Source organism: Lathamus discolor, chromosome Z (assembly GCF_037157495.1).
Source record: "Lathamus discolor isolate bLatDis1 chromosome Z, bLatDis1.hap1, whole genome shotgun sequence".
In the NCBI taxonomy this organism is placed as follows: Eukaryota; Metazoa; Chordata; class Aves; order Psittaciformes; family Psittacidae; genus Lathamus; species Lathamus discolor.
This window is the reverse complement of record NC_088909.1, coordinates 48711714-48727765: the sequence shown is the minus strand read 5'-3', so window position 1 is coordinate 48727765 and position 16052 is coordinate 48711714. Positions and strand designations below refer to the sequence as shown.

The window sequence follows — 16052 nt, the reverse complement described above, 5'->3', positions numbered from 1 at the left end:
TCTTTCCCTGCCTCTTCTAATATAATTGTAAACTAGCCGAAACAATACTTGCTTCAAATCTAAGGTGTTTCTCTGAATTGTGGGTAATTTGTCTGTAATATATACATATGTATTTACAATTAATACCTCTTTTTCAGTTTGGAATTGTTGATGCTGATGGATACATAAGTTTATACCAAACAAACTGGAAATGTTGTCCACTTACTGGAACTTCACCTAAACCGTATTTGGTAAGCTGAAAACTAAATTTGTTTCTATAAACTTGTGTTGTGCTCTCTTATTTCCTTCCTCCTTTAGAACAGTTAGAAGAGGGCAGAGACTGTGTTGATAACCAGTATTAATCAAGATTTAGCAATATAATGTTGACATCTTGTGATCCATATTACGGCCGAGTTCATAAATCCTAGTCATACTTACTAAGTTGGGAAGAAGAAAATGCAATTTTAGATCTAAAATAACTTTGTTTTTTGAGACTTGTTAATAGTTGTCAGTTGTTAATTATCAAAAATGCAGGACTAGAAAGTATATTTATATGAAAAATTAAGAGTATCAGAAGGCATTCACATCCCTTTATAATTCTGCATTCCTTAAATTGTTTTCTAAACAGCTTACATTCTTGAGGAAGCTCTAGGTTTTATACTTGCATAAAATCAATTACTTTTGCAATTAATTTCTAAACTGCAATTTTTCAGACTTGGCAGTGTCATAATAAGACAGCCAATGACTTTGTTTTCATCAGTTCATCATCGCTGATAGCTACAGCGGGATTGTCTTCTGACAACAGGTAAGAACTGTTGTGATAATGCATAAAAATTAAGTGGTACTATGTTTTCTCTCCTTCCCTCTTTTTTTCTTTTGATGACTCTCCTCAAGCAGTTTAAAAGAAATATGAATACTCCTGCTCTTTTTACTTCTTTGTGGGAGAGGAGAGAAGCAATATTTGCAGCTAAATTCCATGTGCCTATTAAAGGAGGTTCCACAGGGAAGCACAAATCCTCCATACATGTTCCATCGAGTAGGGAAAGTGGAGAAGGAGGTGCTGATCTCTTCTGCTGGTATCCAGCAACAGCACGTGTGGGACTGGTTCAAAGCTATGCCAGGAAGGTTTAGACTGGACTTTAGGAAGAATTTCTTTACTGAGAGGGTGGTCAAGGACTATGCTCCAAGCCTGTCAGTGCCTAAGAGGCATTTGGACAATGCCCTTAATAACAGGCTTTAACTTTTGGTAAGCCCTGAGAGGGTTAGGCAGTTGGGTAATTACAGGTCCCTTCCAACTGAACTATTCTGTTCTATTCATACAAGCCTGTCTTAAATTACTTCTGTAGATGTAGAGAGTTGGCATAGGTTTACATTTCACACTTACTTAGTAAGTTTTGATCAAGAAATGGCAAAGCCTGCTAACATTCAGGTGAATTCAGCTACAAAAAAAATTGTAATCTCAGTATGAATCCTTTATGAGAAAAATTAGTCATGGAATGATTGTGTACAGTGCATATTCTTGCAGTATTTGTACAACCACGAAAGTAACTTGGAGTCTGCTCAAAAGTTATTATTGAAAGTCTGCTTACAGTGCTTTTATGCCTGAAACAATCTTTAAGGCTCAGATGACTTTTAAAGTGTTAAAATACTTCAGAGCATTTGTTCCTGAATTAAAATGTTTTGGGTTTTTTCTTGTTGACTTTTTTTTTTTTCCCTCCCCTACAGAAATATTTGTCTTTGGGATACTTTGGTTTCGCCTACAAATAGCTTGGTGCATGGTAAGTAAAATTAACTTAAAACCATCAAAATACTTAATCACACTGTGATTGTGTCTGTATTTATGGAAAAGTTATTGTAGAAAATAATTTTAATGTTGGCAGTGAAGCATCTGTCACAGTCCTGAGTGTACCAGCAGGAATGTAAAAACAGATTCTTGAGAAATTTAGTGCTTTATACAAATGGTTAGTTTCATGGACATGTGCACCTTCCTTTGCATAGCTTGTACCTTTGCACCACAAGTGCAGCCCTTGACAGCCAGACATCTGTGACTTCTGTTCCTTTTTAAAAGATTGTGAGCAACTCATGCTTGTAGTGACTAGCATGTTGAGAAGACAATAGCTGTAACATTGTAGAAGCTATAGTTTTTAGCATAGTTATGAGATACATACTTTCAGGATATTAATTCACACCCTTCAATTTAAGTTTCCTATGGCTGTGTCTGTACTCATAAATCAGAGAGGCCCCACTCAAAATTTATTAGTTAAGTGTTAGTCCAAATACTGGTACTATAAAGATAGCATTGAGCACTTGCAGTTACATTATGTGTTTGGAAAATATGCGAGGACTTGTTTTTTATAAACCTAAAATAGCCGTTTGAAACTTGCAAGATACTTGGGCAAGTGATTTAAGAGGACATATTTTACAGGAAACATATGCCTTAAATTATCAAGCATTAGAGAGTTTGAAAAGAATCTGTTTCTGGTCAAGGCTTAATAATTTATGATTACACAGGAATAGAGAAAAGGATATATCTTTTTTTTTATACAGTTTGCAACTACTTGAGAATACTGAAACTTCAAGATGTCTGATGTGAACCTGGGCTTTAATATATATGGTACTGCAATAAATGGACTGGTTATGGTTGGTTGGATTACCAAAGTAACTGTTGCTACTGTCTCGAAACATTACAGCTTGACAGAAAATTAAAGTTAGTACTGTGTGTTTGATTTAAATTACTTTGCTTTGGTTTTCAGCTTTTATCTGTCATGATAGTGGAGCAACTGTGCTAGCATATGCTCCAAAACATCAGCTGTTAATCTCTGGAGGCAGAAAAGGCTTTACATGTATAATTGATCTTCGACAAAAACAGCAGCAACAGTTACTCCAGAGTCATGATTCTCCAGTCAAAGCGATTGCTGTTGATCCCACAGAAGAGTATTTTGTCACAGGATCTGCTGAAGGCAACATAAAGGTATTAATGAAGGGAAGGGAACAGATGGTGGAGTGTAAATTCGAAAAGAATCTTGCATAGGTGCAGAATAATCAGATATGTCATGTTTTCTCAACCCTGACTTTTCACTATTACTAATGTTACTATGAAATTTTAGTCTCACAGTCCTCCTTGTTAGTCTTACTTTAGTTCTCATATATACTCATTAAAGAAAATGAGTATTAATATTCTATAACTGTATCATTACAGATTGCTACCTATCTTTTCACTTACAGTTAATGTCAGAAAAATTAATGCAAAATGTAGACCAATTTCTCTATGATTCATTACTGGTGAATTTTAAGATCACAGTAATTATCCTTATAAGAAGTTGATGTTTTGATGCTTTTTCAGGTGTGGAGTCTGTCTACATTTAATCTTCTTCACACTTTCGTCAATGAGCATGCTCGACAGTCTCTCTTCAGAAACATTGGGACGGGAGTCATGCAAATTGAGACAGGGCCAGCAAATCACATATTCTCCTGTGGTGCTGATGGAACAGTAAAGATGAGGATCTTGCCTGATAGATTAAGCCCTTTAAATGATGTGTTAAAAAATGATGTGAAATTTATGATGTAATATTTTTCTCAGAACAGTGTATAACATTCCCCTTCTACCATCCCTGAAAATACTTTTCCTGGAACTAGCCAACAAAGCAGATGATAGCCTGTGCCACAAAGATGCACTTTTTGGTTTTTTTTTTTTGCCCCCATATTTATTACGCAAAACTTTAAGTCCCTGATGCACTGATGCCTTAAGGATTAACAAGGTTCTTCAGATTTTGATTGTTGCCTAAAATAAAAGCTATATATGGCTCCAAATTATATAGTTATAATACTATTAAGATGTTGCTGAAGTGTTTTACTCTTTCTTTTGAGGTAGTTACACTCCCACCTTGGGCATGGCCTCTGTCCAGAGGGAAACCAGATAATGTTACTCTTTCAGTGTGGTGACTATTACAACTGTCTCTCTTCTCAACTCTATAGTCAGCTGACATTAAAAAAATTTACCTATGTATAGAAGAGAAGGCCTGTATGAATAGATAGTCCTGGCCATGCAAGCATTCATATACTAAGACACTATCTGTCTCCATTCCTGGAATCCGGGCTGTTTACCTCTCTAACTTGCCTGATCTCCTTCCTCTGACCTACGGTATAAGAAACTGAAGGATCTTTTGTGACTTGTCTTCTGTTCTATAGCTTGAATCACTGCCATCAGGATGGCAGGCTTACCTTTTAAAAAGAAATATATTTTTTACCCTGAACACTCCCTTTACAAATATCTGTAAATATTAACATATCTTCCTAGTAAAATAGTCAAGATTGTGTGAAGATTCAGTCTTGAGCAAAAAGATGCAGGAAGATACTGCTTTAGGATATGGTGGCACTAGAATTTCTTCAAAGACTATTTATTTACATGTCTGTAGAGGGGAATAAAATAATAATTTATTTTTACATTTTTTTCCAGTAAGACATTTATTTAGCCCAAAGATACTCAGTTCATACTTAGCACTTACGTTCTTGTTTGTCTGCTTTTCCTAAGTACTTTACAAAAAAGGAAAAAGTAAAAACCTTCAACAGCAAAGTACTTTAATACTGTCTTTGTACTGTATGTTTACATCTGGTGTAAAATGAAAGACAAAATATTTTGGAAAGTATAGATGGGTTGTTTTTTGGTTGTTTTTTTTTTTGCCAAAATATTAAACTGCATAACTTAAATGTTTGACCAAATTATTAATACACAAAGCCTTTTATTTTTTGTTTTGTTAGCTTAAAACTGTTTCTGTAAGTATTTCGGTTTACTTTTCCTGACTTGAGAGCCTGACAAAGGTTTAATTTGTAAATTAGATGTGAGGCTGGATTACTTGAATGCCGATAGTGTACTTTTTGCTAAAAGATATTTTGTGAAATATAGCACCAAGATATTAACTGTAAAATAAACTTGTCAAATTAGGAACTATGGGGATAAATAAAGCATAGCAGAAATGAAGGGCTTGCAAAACGAACTTTGTAACATTCTCAGGATGCTTTTCTCTTAATATGAAACTGTTTAAAAAGATTTTGTAAAATGTATTAAGGTCATTTTAAATGTATGTTTCGCAGGTTGCAGTGCAAACACTATGAAGGTTTTTCTGCACATAACCTAAATTTTCAAATTGTGCAATAAAAAGAATGTGAATATTTTGCCGTGAAGAAACATGTGACAGCCTTTCAAACTGGTACAGCTGTTCAGTGTAATTGTAATTGTTCTACCACACTTACACATTGAAATAAATATTGATCTCAAAGCAGTTTAAGTACAGTGGTGGACCAGAAAAGTGACTGACTAAAAGTGATACCACCTTACCAGACTTGCCCAATGTGTATGTCATATCTGCTCAGTGGCTGAGTTTCTAATATTCCTTATTCTTATCAAAGAAGGAAAACAATGGAGTTAACAGTAGCACACTCCTTTAGAATCAGCTGAAACCCTGACTATATTGCTGCTTATTTACATGCATTAGTTTTATGCACCCACTGAACTAATAAAAGTTACATTCAAAAAAGAAAAATGTGCAAAAATCATGGCAATATTATATAATTATGATGTCCTTGATATTTTGTCCTTAAATATTTATATCTCATTAGCTTTTGTATTTCAAGCTCAGATTATTGTACTGGCAATCACAAAAAGCTGTCCTGTCATCTGCAAACTGAGCAGATTTTATATGTAATTTGCCAAGACATACAATGTTGCACTGTGAATAATCCTGGCAAATTTAGGCTTATACCAGAAAAGTACTGACTGTGAGCAGGCATTTTTCAATAATGTTTATAGTTGCCATAAGCTACTCTCAAAATGAAATTATGTAAAATCAAGATGTATTTGCCACACCTTCATAATCTACCCAATAAATCCTGCAGAAACTCAACCTTCTAGAATTCCATGTTGCTGCTACTTCATTTAAAAATGAGTTGTTTGCTTGTATAATGTTTATTGGTGTTTAAAAATTATTGTAAATCAAATTACTGGTAACTTTCTTGTAATGATGGAATCAGTTAACTTATGTTGTATATGAAACTTTTAAAGGGACACTGTCAACTTTAAATCTAGTCATTGGGGAGAAACTAAACTCAGCAGTCTTTCAGCTGCAGCCCTTAAACTTTTCCAGTGACTTCTGTCCTCCGGCAGTTAATGCATTCTCCCTGTTGCTATGCAGGTTACTCAAACAGAAGGGTAGCAGTGGCTACACAGAGGGATTGTGTGCTTGAAGTAGCCATGTGCATAAATTGAGCTTAAACTTTTTGTTTGCCAGTGCTTAGTCAACAAGAATTCCATGTCCAGGCAAAATAGCTTGTAGTTGATAATGTCCCTTTCAAAATATCATAGATTAGCAGCTGTGATGTGTTTGTCTATGTAGCAATACATAATACAATCAGAGCGTGTCATTCTTGTGTTGCCAATTCAGTTACCTCAAACAGGTATACTATCCCAGTTCTTTACCATTACTTCGTAACCTGTGAGAGTTAAAACTGGCCATCTGGGTACTTAAACTGGCTTGCTGTGTGACTTTCAACCAGAAAATTCTCAGCTGACAGCTGATGTTGCGGGATGTTTATGGTCAAAGACGGATAGTGGAATAGATGCAGATTTTGTACCATGCTGCTGTGGCGCAAGGTGAGCTTATACATGTTCAACTGCATTTTAGAAACCTCACTACCAGTTACAGGAAATAAACTGTTGAGATATGCTACATTAGGTACCACTCTCTCCCTCTTAAGAGCACTGAGTGTTAGATTAGTTGCAATAGGTATAAAAAAAGTAAGTGATTAAAAGGAAATAAGCTCGGAGATGATGTGTTCTCCAAGGTAATTTTTTTCAAATGTTTATTTTTACTAAAAATAGCAAAACCACCTCTAATGGCAGGTTCAGCACAATGATCAAACTACTTTCTATAAAATAAAAAGATTGATTTACTAAGTTCCTTGGTGTTTCTTATTCCTCCCCATTTCTAGCTATAAAATCTGCATGGGTTTGGCCTTTCTCCTTTTCTGTCTTTTCTTATTTTTAAATAAATTAGCTTTAACATTTTTTTTTGGGGGGGGGGGGGTGTTTGAGGTTTTTTATACTGTTTTTTTTCGGGGGGGGGGGGTTGTATTGTGGTTGTGAGTTTGGGGTATTTTTATTGTTCTGTTTGTTCAATGCGTAACTATCACTTGTAATCAGTTCTAAAGTCATTTTCCATGGGAATGAGGCTGATGTTTCTGTTATTTTCTTCCACAACTAACTTTAAACCCGTTTTCTGCTTCCTCTAAACTTGAAAGCCTGTGATAGCTGTTGGGAACCTCACCTCTTAATTGTCCCAGCTCTAGAAGAGGCTCACACAGTAGGCAGCAGCCTGCTGCCAAAATTAACACCACAAAGTGTGACCAGCAGGTGGAAGGAGGTGATCCTGCCCCTCTACTCTGCTCTTGTGAGACCTCACCTGGAGTATTGTGTGCAGTTCTGGTGTCCTCAACACCATGAGGATGATCAGGGGCCTATAGGGATGCCGGGGAGGGACTCTTCAATGGGGGCTATCAGAATAGGACACGACGGAAAGGTTTTATGCTGAAAGAGGGTAGATTTAGGTTACATATATGGAAATTCTTCACTGTGAGGGTGGTGAGGCACTGGACCAGGTTGCCCAAAGAAATGGTAAATGCTCCAGCCCTGCTGGTGGTCAAGGCCAGGGTGGACAGAGCCTTGGGTAACATGGTCTAGTGTGAGGCATCCCTGCCGATGGCAGGGGGGTTAGGGCTATTTGATGTTAAGGTCCTTTCCAGCCCTAACCCCGCCATGATTCTGTCTCATTCAGCTCACTGGAACGAAAGAGCAGTTTTATTCGGGGCTTGCTCTGGCGGCAGTTAGAACCCCTCAAGTTCCAGCGCAGGGGAAGAAGCGAAGGGAAGTTGGCCCGGCAGCCCAGCACCGCGACCGCGCTCTCCTTCGCAGTCCTGCTCACCTCTCACCTCTCTCCTCCCCCCGGTGCTCTGCCCGGTGTGCGCCCCGGGGGCATGCGGCCGGGCCGGGCGGGCGCGGGCACAGCCTGCTCGCCCGGGCCGCGCCCCGCCCCGCCTCCCGGCGCGGCGAGCCGGGGCTGCCTCAGCCGCGCCAGCGCCGCCGCAGCACCGCCGCGCCGCAGCCCCCGCCGCCAGCCCCGAGGAGGCGCCTCCGCCGCCCCGCGCGCAGACAGTAAGTGCCGCCGGTAACTCCGCGCCGGGCCGCCCTGGTCCCGAGCGGGACAGCGCGCCGGGGCCTGGCGGTGTCCCCGCAGCCGAGGGAACAGCCGTGGGGGCCCGGCGCTGCACTGGGAAGCGGAGCTGCGCTGCCCCCGGGTTACTCAGGGCTCGACACGGGGGCCGAAGTGCGGTGGCTGGGGCGGAGGGAGCTCAAGGGGTTCTCTCCGGGCCGCGGCTGGAGCCGGAGCCGGAGCCGGAGCGAGGGCGCTGCCGCCTCCTGCCACGGCGAGTCTAGTCGTTGTGGAGTCCTGGCCAGCTTCGGAGACCCTCCCCGTGGGGTCTTGAGAGCTCCGACACGCAGGACAGTGGGGTGCAAGCTCCGCCTGTCTGCCCTCGGCCGCTTCCCCCGGCGGCGGGCCCGATTTCGGCTTTTCTCAGAAACGTCGGTGCTTTTGGCCCGGGCGAGCCGTCGTCGGGGCGTGCTTGAGCCCGCACAGAGCGCATCTGTAGCTCTTGAGGCAGAGGCGACAAGTGTGGCGGCGCAGCCCAGTGCTGCGCGGCGCTGGTAAAGGACAAACTGAGAGTTTGAGCTACGACTAGCAAAGGTTCTGCCACAAAATTAGCTTGTTTCTGGCTTACATACGGCTAATTGAGCAACAGAGATCACGGTTCAGAGTGGGCTCCTCTGCTTCAGGGGGGAGGATGGTCAGGCTTTTCACGGTGGAGGTCTGTGCGTCTCTGGAGAGGCGCATTCACAACCGTCCTGAGCGCACATACGCAAAACGCAGCCCAAGTGATGTTCCGCTCTGCACGTGTCTGGTTTCGGTTGTGCGCCTTTGCAAAACACTTGGTGTAACTGCCTTGTGAAACTGCCCACGTTGCCAACCGCCCGGCCAGAGCTCACCCGGCAGCCGGATGCGGCGGATGAGCAGCTGTGGGTTGCACTCGCCGGCTCCGGCCACCGCTGTTTATCTCCTGTCAGCTCTAAATAGGGTATTTGCTTTGAAAGAGCACTGGTAGCGGAGCCCTTGCGACGGCAGATTAGCCCGTCAGTTGCCACAGACCCCGGGTCTGGTCTGAAAAGCGCCTTTGGGCTGCACCTCGTCACTTGCGTGGTCCAGGAACTGTTGTCTTTTGGCAGACCGAAGGCGGGTGTTGCCGGGCAGGCATAGGTCAGGCTGGACCAGATGCATAAAGGCACCCTGCTTGGACAGAGTCCTGGTCTGCACGCTGTTCCTGTTCCCGTGGTGGGGGTGCACATTACATTACATGAAGGCTGTTTAAAAGCGTAGGAAAAGCCCTTGACACTGTGTACGGCTTATAACTCTTCCAGTTAGTGGGTTTTGGAGGGAATCTTTTTTCCTTTGTGGTGGAAGTTTCTAGTTATTATTTCGACCTTGTAGTGATTTATGAGCATTTCAGTAAACTTTTGAGGCTCAGTGCAAGTTATTATAACTTCAAGTAAACTTTTAAAGTAGTAACTGGAGTAAGCTTTGAAGGCAGCACAAGTTACTGTAACTTGAATTTAGGCTAAGTTCCTTTTCTCATCATGCTGCCTGTATTGTTGTTACCATGTGTTAGTAGTGCAGAAAATGTAACATCATGTGTTTTGCAGACCTCAGTTTTAACTTAAACATGCATGGGCTGCGTATTACAAGAACAGTATACATTTTTACTTTTGCCTCATTTAAAGCAAGATAATGGGGAGGAGAGAAAAACATCCGTAAGGGAACTGGCTACTTGAGCTGAAAACACTGAAGAAGGTGTTTTGATGTTCCTCACTGCTTCATCCCAGCGATCTATTTTCTAAGAGGTGGGAATCATCTGCTGTCTGTCAAATAAACTACGTAAAAGTTTGATGAGGCTCTAAACGTGAATTGTTTGGGGTTTTGCTTTTTTTTCGTCGGGGGAGGGGGTAGGCAGAGAAACCAAAGAGGAAGAGTTTTGCAGGGGAAGGAAGTCCAGGACCACTGTTTGGTAGGCAAAACTCAGTGAATTTGGAATATGCTCAGAAGCAGGAAGAAGGAACTGAAATGTTCTAGTACATTTGCATACTTATTTTTATATCACCTGGAAGCAAATTCCACGTGGAATATTATCAAAAGTAAAAGTGTGGCACAGATCTTTGCAGGAGCACAAAATACTGAGGCTTGAAATGGAAATTGCTCACTGTTTCCCCTGACAACAGGAAGCTGCTCGTTTCCGTTAAACAGTAACTAGCATAACCTGACTAAACCGAGATTTCAGTATACTTTGTGGCTTAATTTGCCTATTTTGAGATTTCTTTAAATATTGGTGCTAGGTAAAGAATAACAATTGCTGCTTCAAATGGCTGAGGAAATAATCAAATGGTTGAGAAATTTCAACTTTGGTCAAACTCTTTGTTTCAGTACATCAGGACTCTCAGTGCATCAAGTCCTCCCAGTGATAGATCATAAAATACCTAATGATCTTTAAAGCAGATAATGTGTCCTTGCAGATTACTGTTATACAGATAACAAAAGGACTGAAGAACAAAGTATGGTATGTAAGCAGCAGATGCTTCAAGGAAAGTTACATCTTCAGATTAATTTTTCTTCCAGTTTGCAGATGTTCACCCTTGAGTTTATCTCTTAATAGAGGTTTTGGTCTAGAATTTCCCTTAATTTTTCTGTTAATTCTCATACGTGAACAGTGGGGGGAAAAAAGGTACCAAATGATAGTTGAGATCTTAACATTGGATATGTCCACTTGAATTACTGTTTTAATCTGAATGGCTGGTAGTATATTTTCCATAGTTTTTACTATACTGATTACCTTCTAGCAGCTTCAACTACTATCTGTATAAATTTGGTTTAAGCTTATTACAGCACTGATATATAATACAAGGTGATTGGACTGTGCTTTGATTCCTTTCTTTTTGTCTCTTCTTGAGCCTCTGTAGGGTACGTTTCTTGACATTTCATTTATTTTGCGAGTTATTCAGATCACTCAAACTACTTTTATCTTCTCCCATTGACAAATTTCTTCTGCTTCAAGTTAGGTTTTGTGGGTCATATTAATCTGATGAACAAAACAAAATTTAACTGAAAATTAAGTACATAGGAATAACTTTCTCATAGAGAAAGTATGCAATATATCATGAACAAGTGTCAAGACATTTTCCAGTGATGTGTATCTCAACAAGCTCTAGTGGTCTTGACTTCTGTTTGGAGTATTGTTACACCGAACGTGGTGCTCCAGGAGCTGATGATTTAATGGCAAAGTAACTTAGGGACTTTTCAGAGTTGGTTCAGGGTTTTGGAGGGGTTTTCATGTCTATATGTTCACAGCCATGAGCAGTCACATTGTTTATTTGATCTGTAATAGAAACAATTGCTGCATTTTTCAGCTGTGATGTAGTGGAAAATCTGGTCCTCTTTATTGAAGAGTCTTTATTCAGAGAAAGTGAGTATGGTTTGAAATTAGTTACGGGTTGTTTTGTTTTTTTTTTTTTCCCGTATGCCTCCAGCATCTTCAGATCATAAGACCCAGAATGAATGTTATATGGGGTCAAGTAGAACTTAATATGACATTTGTGAGTTAGGCAAGCGATCAAGAAGTTTCACTCAACATTTTTACACTCTCTTTCTCAAGTAGTACTTTTCTCAAACCAGAATTTCCTTTTATAACTTGAAGATAGAGTGGCCGCACCCCCACTGAGAAGTGTGAGCTCTGTACCCTGAGACTGAAGTATGTAATTTGCAGAGCAGTAGCACATGCACATTTCATTAGCAATTCTTAACACATATGAAAGAAGGGTAAGAGTACAGAATACCCAATTTAAATTAGGAGCTGATACTCTTGTGCTTCAGGTGCCATTTTCTGAACTGATTATAGACACTATTGCTAGGAGCCAAAACATCACTCCTTTATTTTTCTGTATTTCACTGTGGTGGCTCCTGGGATCTCTGCAGCAGCCTTGCATTTAGTAAGGCATGTGTTCCATTTAAATGGTGCAAGTTAAAGCTGTTATTTAAATTCTGTTTTTGTTTAGAAACCCAGATGGTGAAAAGTAAATGTCTCAGCTTCTTGAGCAAACTTCATAGGGTCATCAGAGGTGTAACATGCCTTTTAGATGATAAAACCATTACTTGGCATTGTTAAGTTAATAAGATGTATGTTGAGGAGTAAGCCCATAAGATACCAGTACCAAATATGCATTTCTTTCAAATGCTTTCTCGTTAATTAAAAGCATACCTCCTAATATGCTAATCAGATATTTTTATAAAGACATTATGGTTTTTCTTGTTTGGTGCTTGTAAAAGTTAATGAGGCTCAAATATATTCAGGATTGGTTATCCTAAATAGCTGAAATGAATGAAGACCTGTAACTATAGTCCATGTTATTAATTTATGTGGCAAATGTGTGTAAGAGGATCATGGAATCATAGAGTGGTTTGGGATGGAAGGGACCTTAAAGATCATGTAGTTCCAACACCCCTGCCATGGGCAAGGACGCCTTCTACTACACCAGGTTACTCGAAGCCCCATCCAACTGGGCCTTGAACACTGCCAAAGATGGGGCAGGCATAACTAGAGAGAGTGTATTAACCTGTAAGGTACCAGGAAGTGGGAAAATAAGCTTTAAACTGAGAAAGCATACCTGCATGTTGTTATCTTCAGATATGTTTGTCTCTTGAGCTTTGAAGCTGAATACGTAATTTGTGAAGGAAATAAAAATCTCTTATTACCAGTAACTGATTTTCAAGCCCTCTATCTTCTCCAGCATACATACAACACACAGATAATGCCACAAAACTGGGTGTTTTGAAGACATTTTAACTAATAAAGTAATAAATGATCCAAGAAGGCAAAGAAAGTCTTTAATCTGTTAGGGAAAAATAAATGGTTTAGAAGAAAATAATTATTTTATTTAAAGGCATACAAAAGTGGAGTTTATCAAACAAAATGCTATCACGTTTCAGTGACTGGGAAATATGATGTCTCTGACTACTCTGATTCTCCATGAAGATGAATTTCCTTGAGTTTCTAGCTGAAGTAAGTTGCTTTGGACCCAGTTCCCGTAGAGCAGTGTCAGCCACTTCCAAGCTGAGAAGTAGTACAGAGCTATCACAAGTATGTTGGCATTACTGCAGAATATTATACTTGCCTGTAGAACTTTTACTTACAAGTAGAGCTGAAGTGCTGAAAGTTACTCTGGAAATCCCGAAAATTAGATAGTAAAAATTAGGTTTCAGGTGATGAGAAGCATTCTCTGTCAGAAGTCTGTTGGGTAGGTGGGCTATCTGGCATTTTACACGTGTGTAAATATATTGCTGCTGTCCTAAAGAAACAAAACTTCCTGCTTTTGCCAGTTCTTCAGTAATCTAAGGCATAACCAAGTTACAGTATCTCTGTAATACTGGGGGGGGGGGGGGGGCGTGTGTGGATAAAGTTGTGCTTTACTTGTTTTATTGTTTACTTGTTTTATTATGGACATGGGTGTTGAATATGTCAGCCTTTATTTATATTGGAAGGTGGCCAGTAACAAAAGATCTGTCTGGGCTCATAAATCTTCCACTGTGCAGTTCTGATTTCAGAATGTGGGTTATGCAGCAGCACCTTTTTATCCATAAATGGGCCTTATCACCAGTGGTCATAAATAGTGAAATGCTGCTAAAGTCTGACTCAATTTTTTTTGTTAAATCATGCCTCTTGACTTACTGAAAGCACTCTAGTGTTATGTTTTATGTTTATACAAATAGTTATGAAGGGGGTTTTGCTGCTGCTTTGCTCTGAGGAATGAAGAGGAATTTGCTGCTATGTTAATTACTATTAGTAAAGCATCATGGTTTTATATGAAGCAGTCATTTTAGAGCTCTGTGGTATATTGGTTAACTAATATGAAATATGTTATAAACCCATTCTCCATCTTTTGCAAAACGTTTTGTAGCTTTTGGGATTATTTAGATGCCATGTTTTTGGAATGTTGTAAAACAATGTTAGTTGGTACTTGAAGGCACCTGTGACTTTCTGACTCATCTACTGCAGAAAGTACTGTCCAAGTGGTAAGTATGTGTAGGCATAAAAAATCTTAGATAAGGTAGGAGTACTTGAATAGCCTGTAATTAAGCCCTGATTTTTGAGCCAGTTCAGACTTAGATACGTTTTTATCCTTCCACTTTTTGGTAGAAGACTGTTTGGTTTGTATATGCTTAGTCTATTTTCTTTAGTGTAGTAACTTTCAAGTCTTGTGGAGGAACGTTTCTCTACCTTCAGCTTACCCTACATCCTCCCTCCTCAACTGGGAACACAAACTGCATTTTATCAGTTGTACTTCAGCTGAATTTTGCATTTCATGCTTTGTTCCAAGATGAAAGAATAATCAACAAATATTGTTTAGCAAATATATATATATCTAAAAATCCAGCTCATATTCGTGTTTTATGATCAACAAATGTTGACATTAAGATTTTATCTAATCTTCCTGTATATAGTACTGTCTTTATGACTGTGAGCTGCCGAATTGTTATAATTTTTAAAAGAAATTCTCCTTCTCAGGTTACCTTGCCAACTCACTTAGAGCTTTATCTCCTTGATATATTTTTTTTATGACTGAGTTTATATTCAGAAAAAATTGCTACTCTGGGCCTCCAACTTGCAGTGTTTGGGATTCCAGACATAAAACCTGTCTCTCAGGTAGTCTAGACTTGGTCTTATTTGTAGTATTGGTAGCACTTCTAGCTGTTATCTTTTTGGTATGATTGGAATGATTTTGTAAACAGCTTGGGGGGGGGGGTGTTAGTGGCATGTGGAGCTTAATTATGTTCTTTATGAGATCAAAAATTAAAAGCCTTTTGCGTAAGATACAGGGAGGAGAAGAATGTAAATAGAGGGTTGCACAAGAGAGACAAAGCCAAGCTTATTTTAGGAGTCTTGAAGTTTGCTTAGTTGTCCATAACATTGAAAGTCAAGTTCAAAGAAAGCAGTTGATAACCTATATTTTTAGCAGTTTAGTTATGGATATCATTACAGTGAAAAGTGGAATAATACAGCTCAAAGACTTTTTATATCTGTTCTGTTCTTGAAATTATTGCGTAACAAAAACCATCGCCATGTTTTTCTGGAACAGAATTGAGAAGCTGTGTTGCTTTGTTAACCCTGTGATACAAACTGACTCTTACATTTTAGCTAATGGACAAATCTGCACTGGTGTGATAACAGTTTTAATATTTCATATTTGCCCCCAAACTTCTTGCAAGTTGATAGAGGCAATTATATAAAATAAGTGAGGTTTGTTTGTAGGAATATCTCGTACTGAAGTCTCAAGTGGATTAAGAATGAGTGTAGAAAAGTTTTTCTGAATATCTTCCTGTGGTTTCCAGCAGTTTCAGAGTAATATACACACACTGAGGGGGAGCTAATGTTTTTTCTGTTTGTCTGCAGTTTTCTTTTTTTGTATCTTTGAGTAGTATTTAATGTTAGTAATAATGTGGATAAATGACAGAATGCTTCAGCCTCCTGATTCATGGAATATTGACATAAGATAATACACATCTGTTACTATAAACTGTGAAATTGGAACCTTGAGAATTTTGTTTTAGCTGCCTGCCTTTTTTTCACCCACTAGTTGACAGCATACTGATGTAAGGTGTAATGGTTTCTCATTTGAAGATGTCATTCTAGAAACAGTTTATGTGATACATCTGTGTTTCCATGAATTTCGTATCAAGGTCTTAATCTCCTACTTTATCTGAATTCAACTCATTATTTCCAGGTACATCCACTGACTTTGTTATCCACTGAAATATTTTAGTACTTTGGTGTATTAGATTTGCCTCATCCTAAAGACAAATCTGCAAATACATTTTTGCTTGGAGCTTTTGGAAACATTTAAAGTTGCATGTAGCACTGTATAATAG

The 16052-nt window shown here is 39.3% G+C and overlaps 2 protein-coding genes across 5 annotated transcripts in view; both read left to right on the top strand.

Annotated features, from left to right (window-relative positions):
• DMXL1 (Dmx like 1) overlaps nt 1-6928 on the top strand; it is a 77875-nt gene extending 70947 nt beyond the window's left edge. For all 4 annotated transcript variants that reach the window (XM_065661172.1, XM_065661171.1, XM_065661175.1 and 1 more), the window contains 5 exons: nt 138-230; nt 693-784; nt 1705-1757; nt 2733-2950; nt 3323-6928. In XM_065661172.1, the coding sequence (XP_065517244.1) occupies nt 138-230; nt 693-784; nt 1705-1757; nt 2733-2950; nt 3323-3547 (681 nt within the window). In that variant the 3' untranslated portion in view covers nt 3548-6928. The remainder of the gene's footprint in view (nt 1-137; nt 231-692; nt 785-1704; nt 1758-2732; nt 2951-3322) is intronic.
• Nucleotides 6929-8091: 1163 nt separating this feature from the next.
• Nucleotides 8092-16052, top strand: part of TNFAIP8 (TNF alpha induced protein 8) — a 67686-nt gene continuing 59725 nt past the window's right edge. The window contains exon 1 of the mRNA XM_065662361.1: nt 8092-8182. Within this exon, the coding sequence (XP_065518433.1) occupies nt 8182 (1 nt within the window). The 5' untranslated portion in view covers nt 8092-8181. The remainder of the gene's footprint in view (nt 8183-16052) is intronic.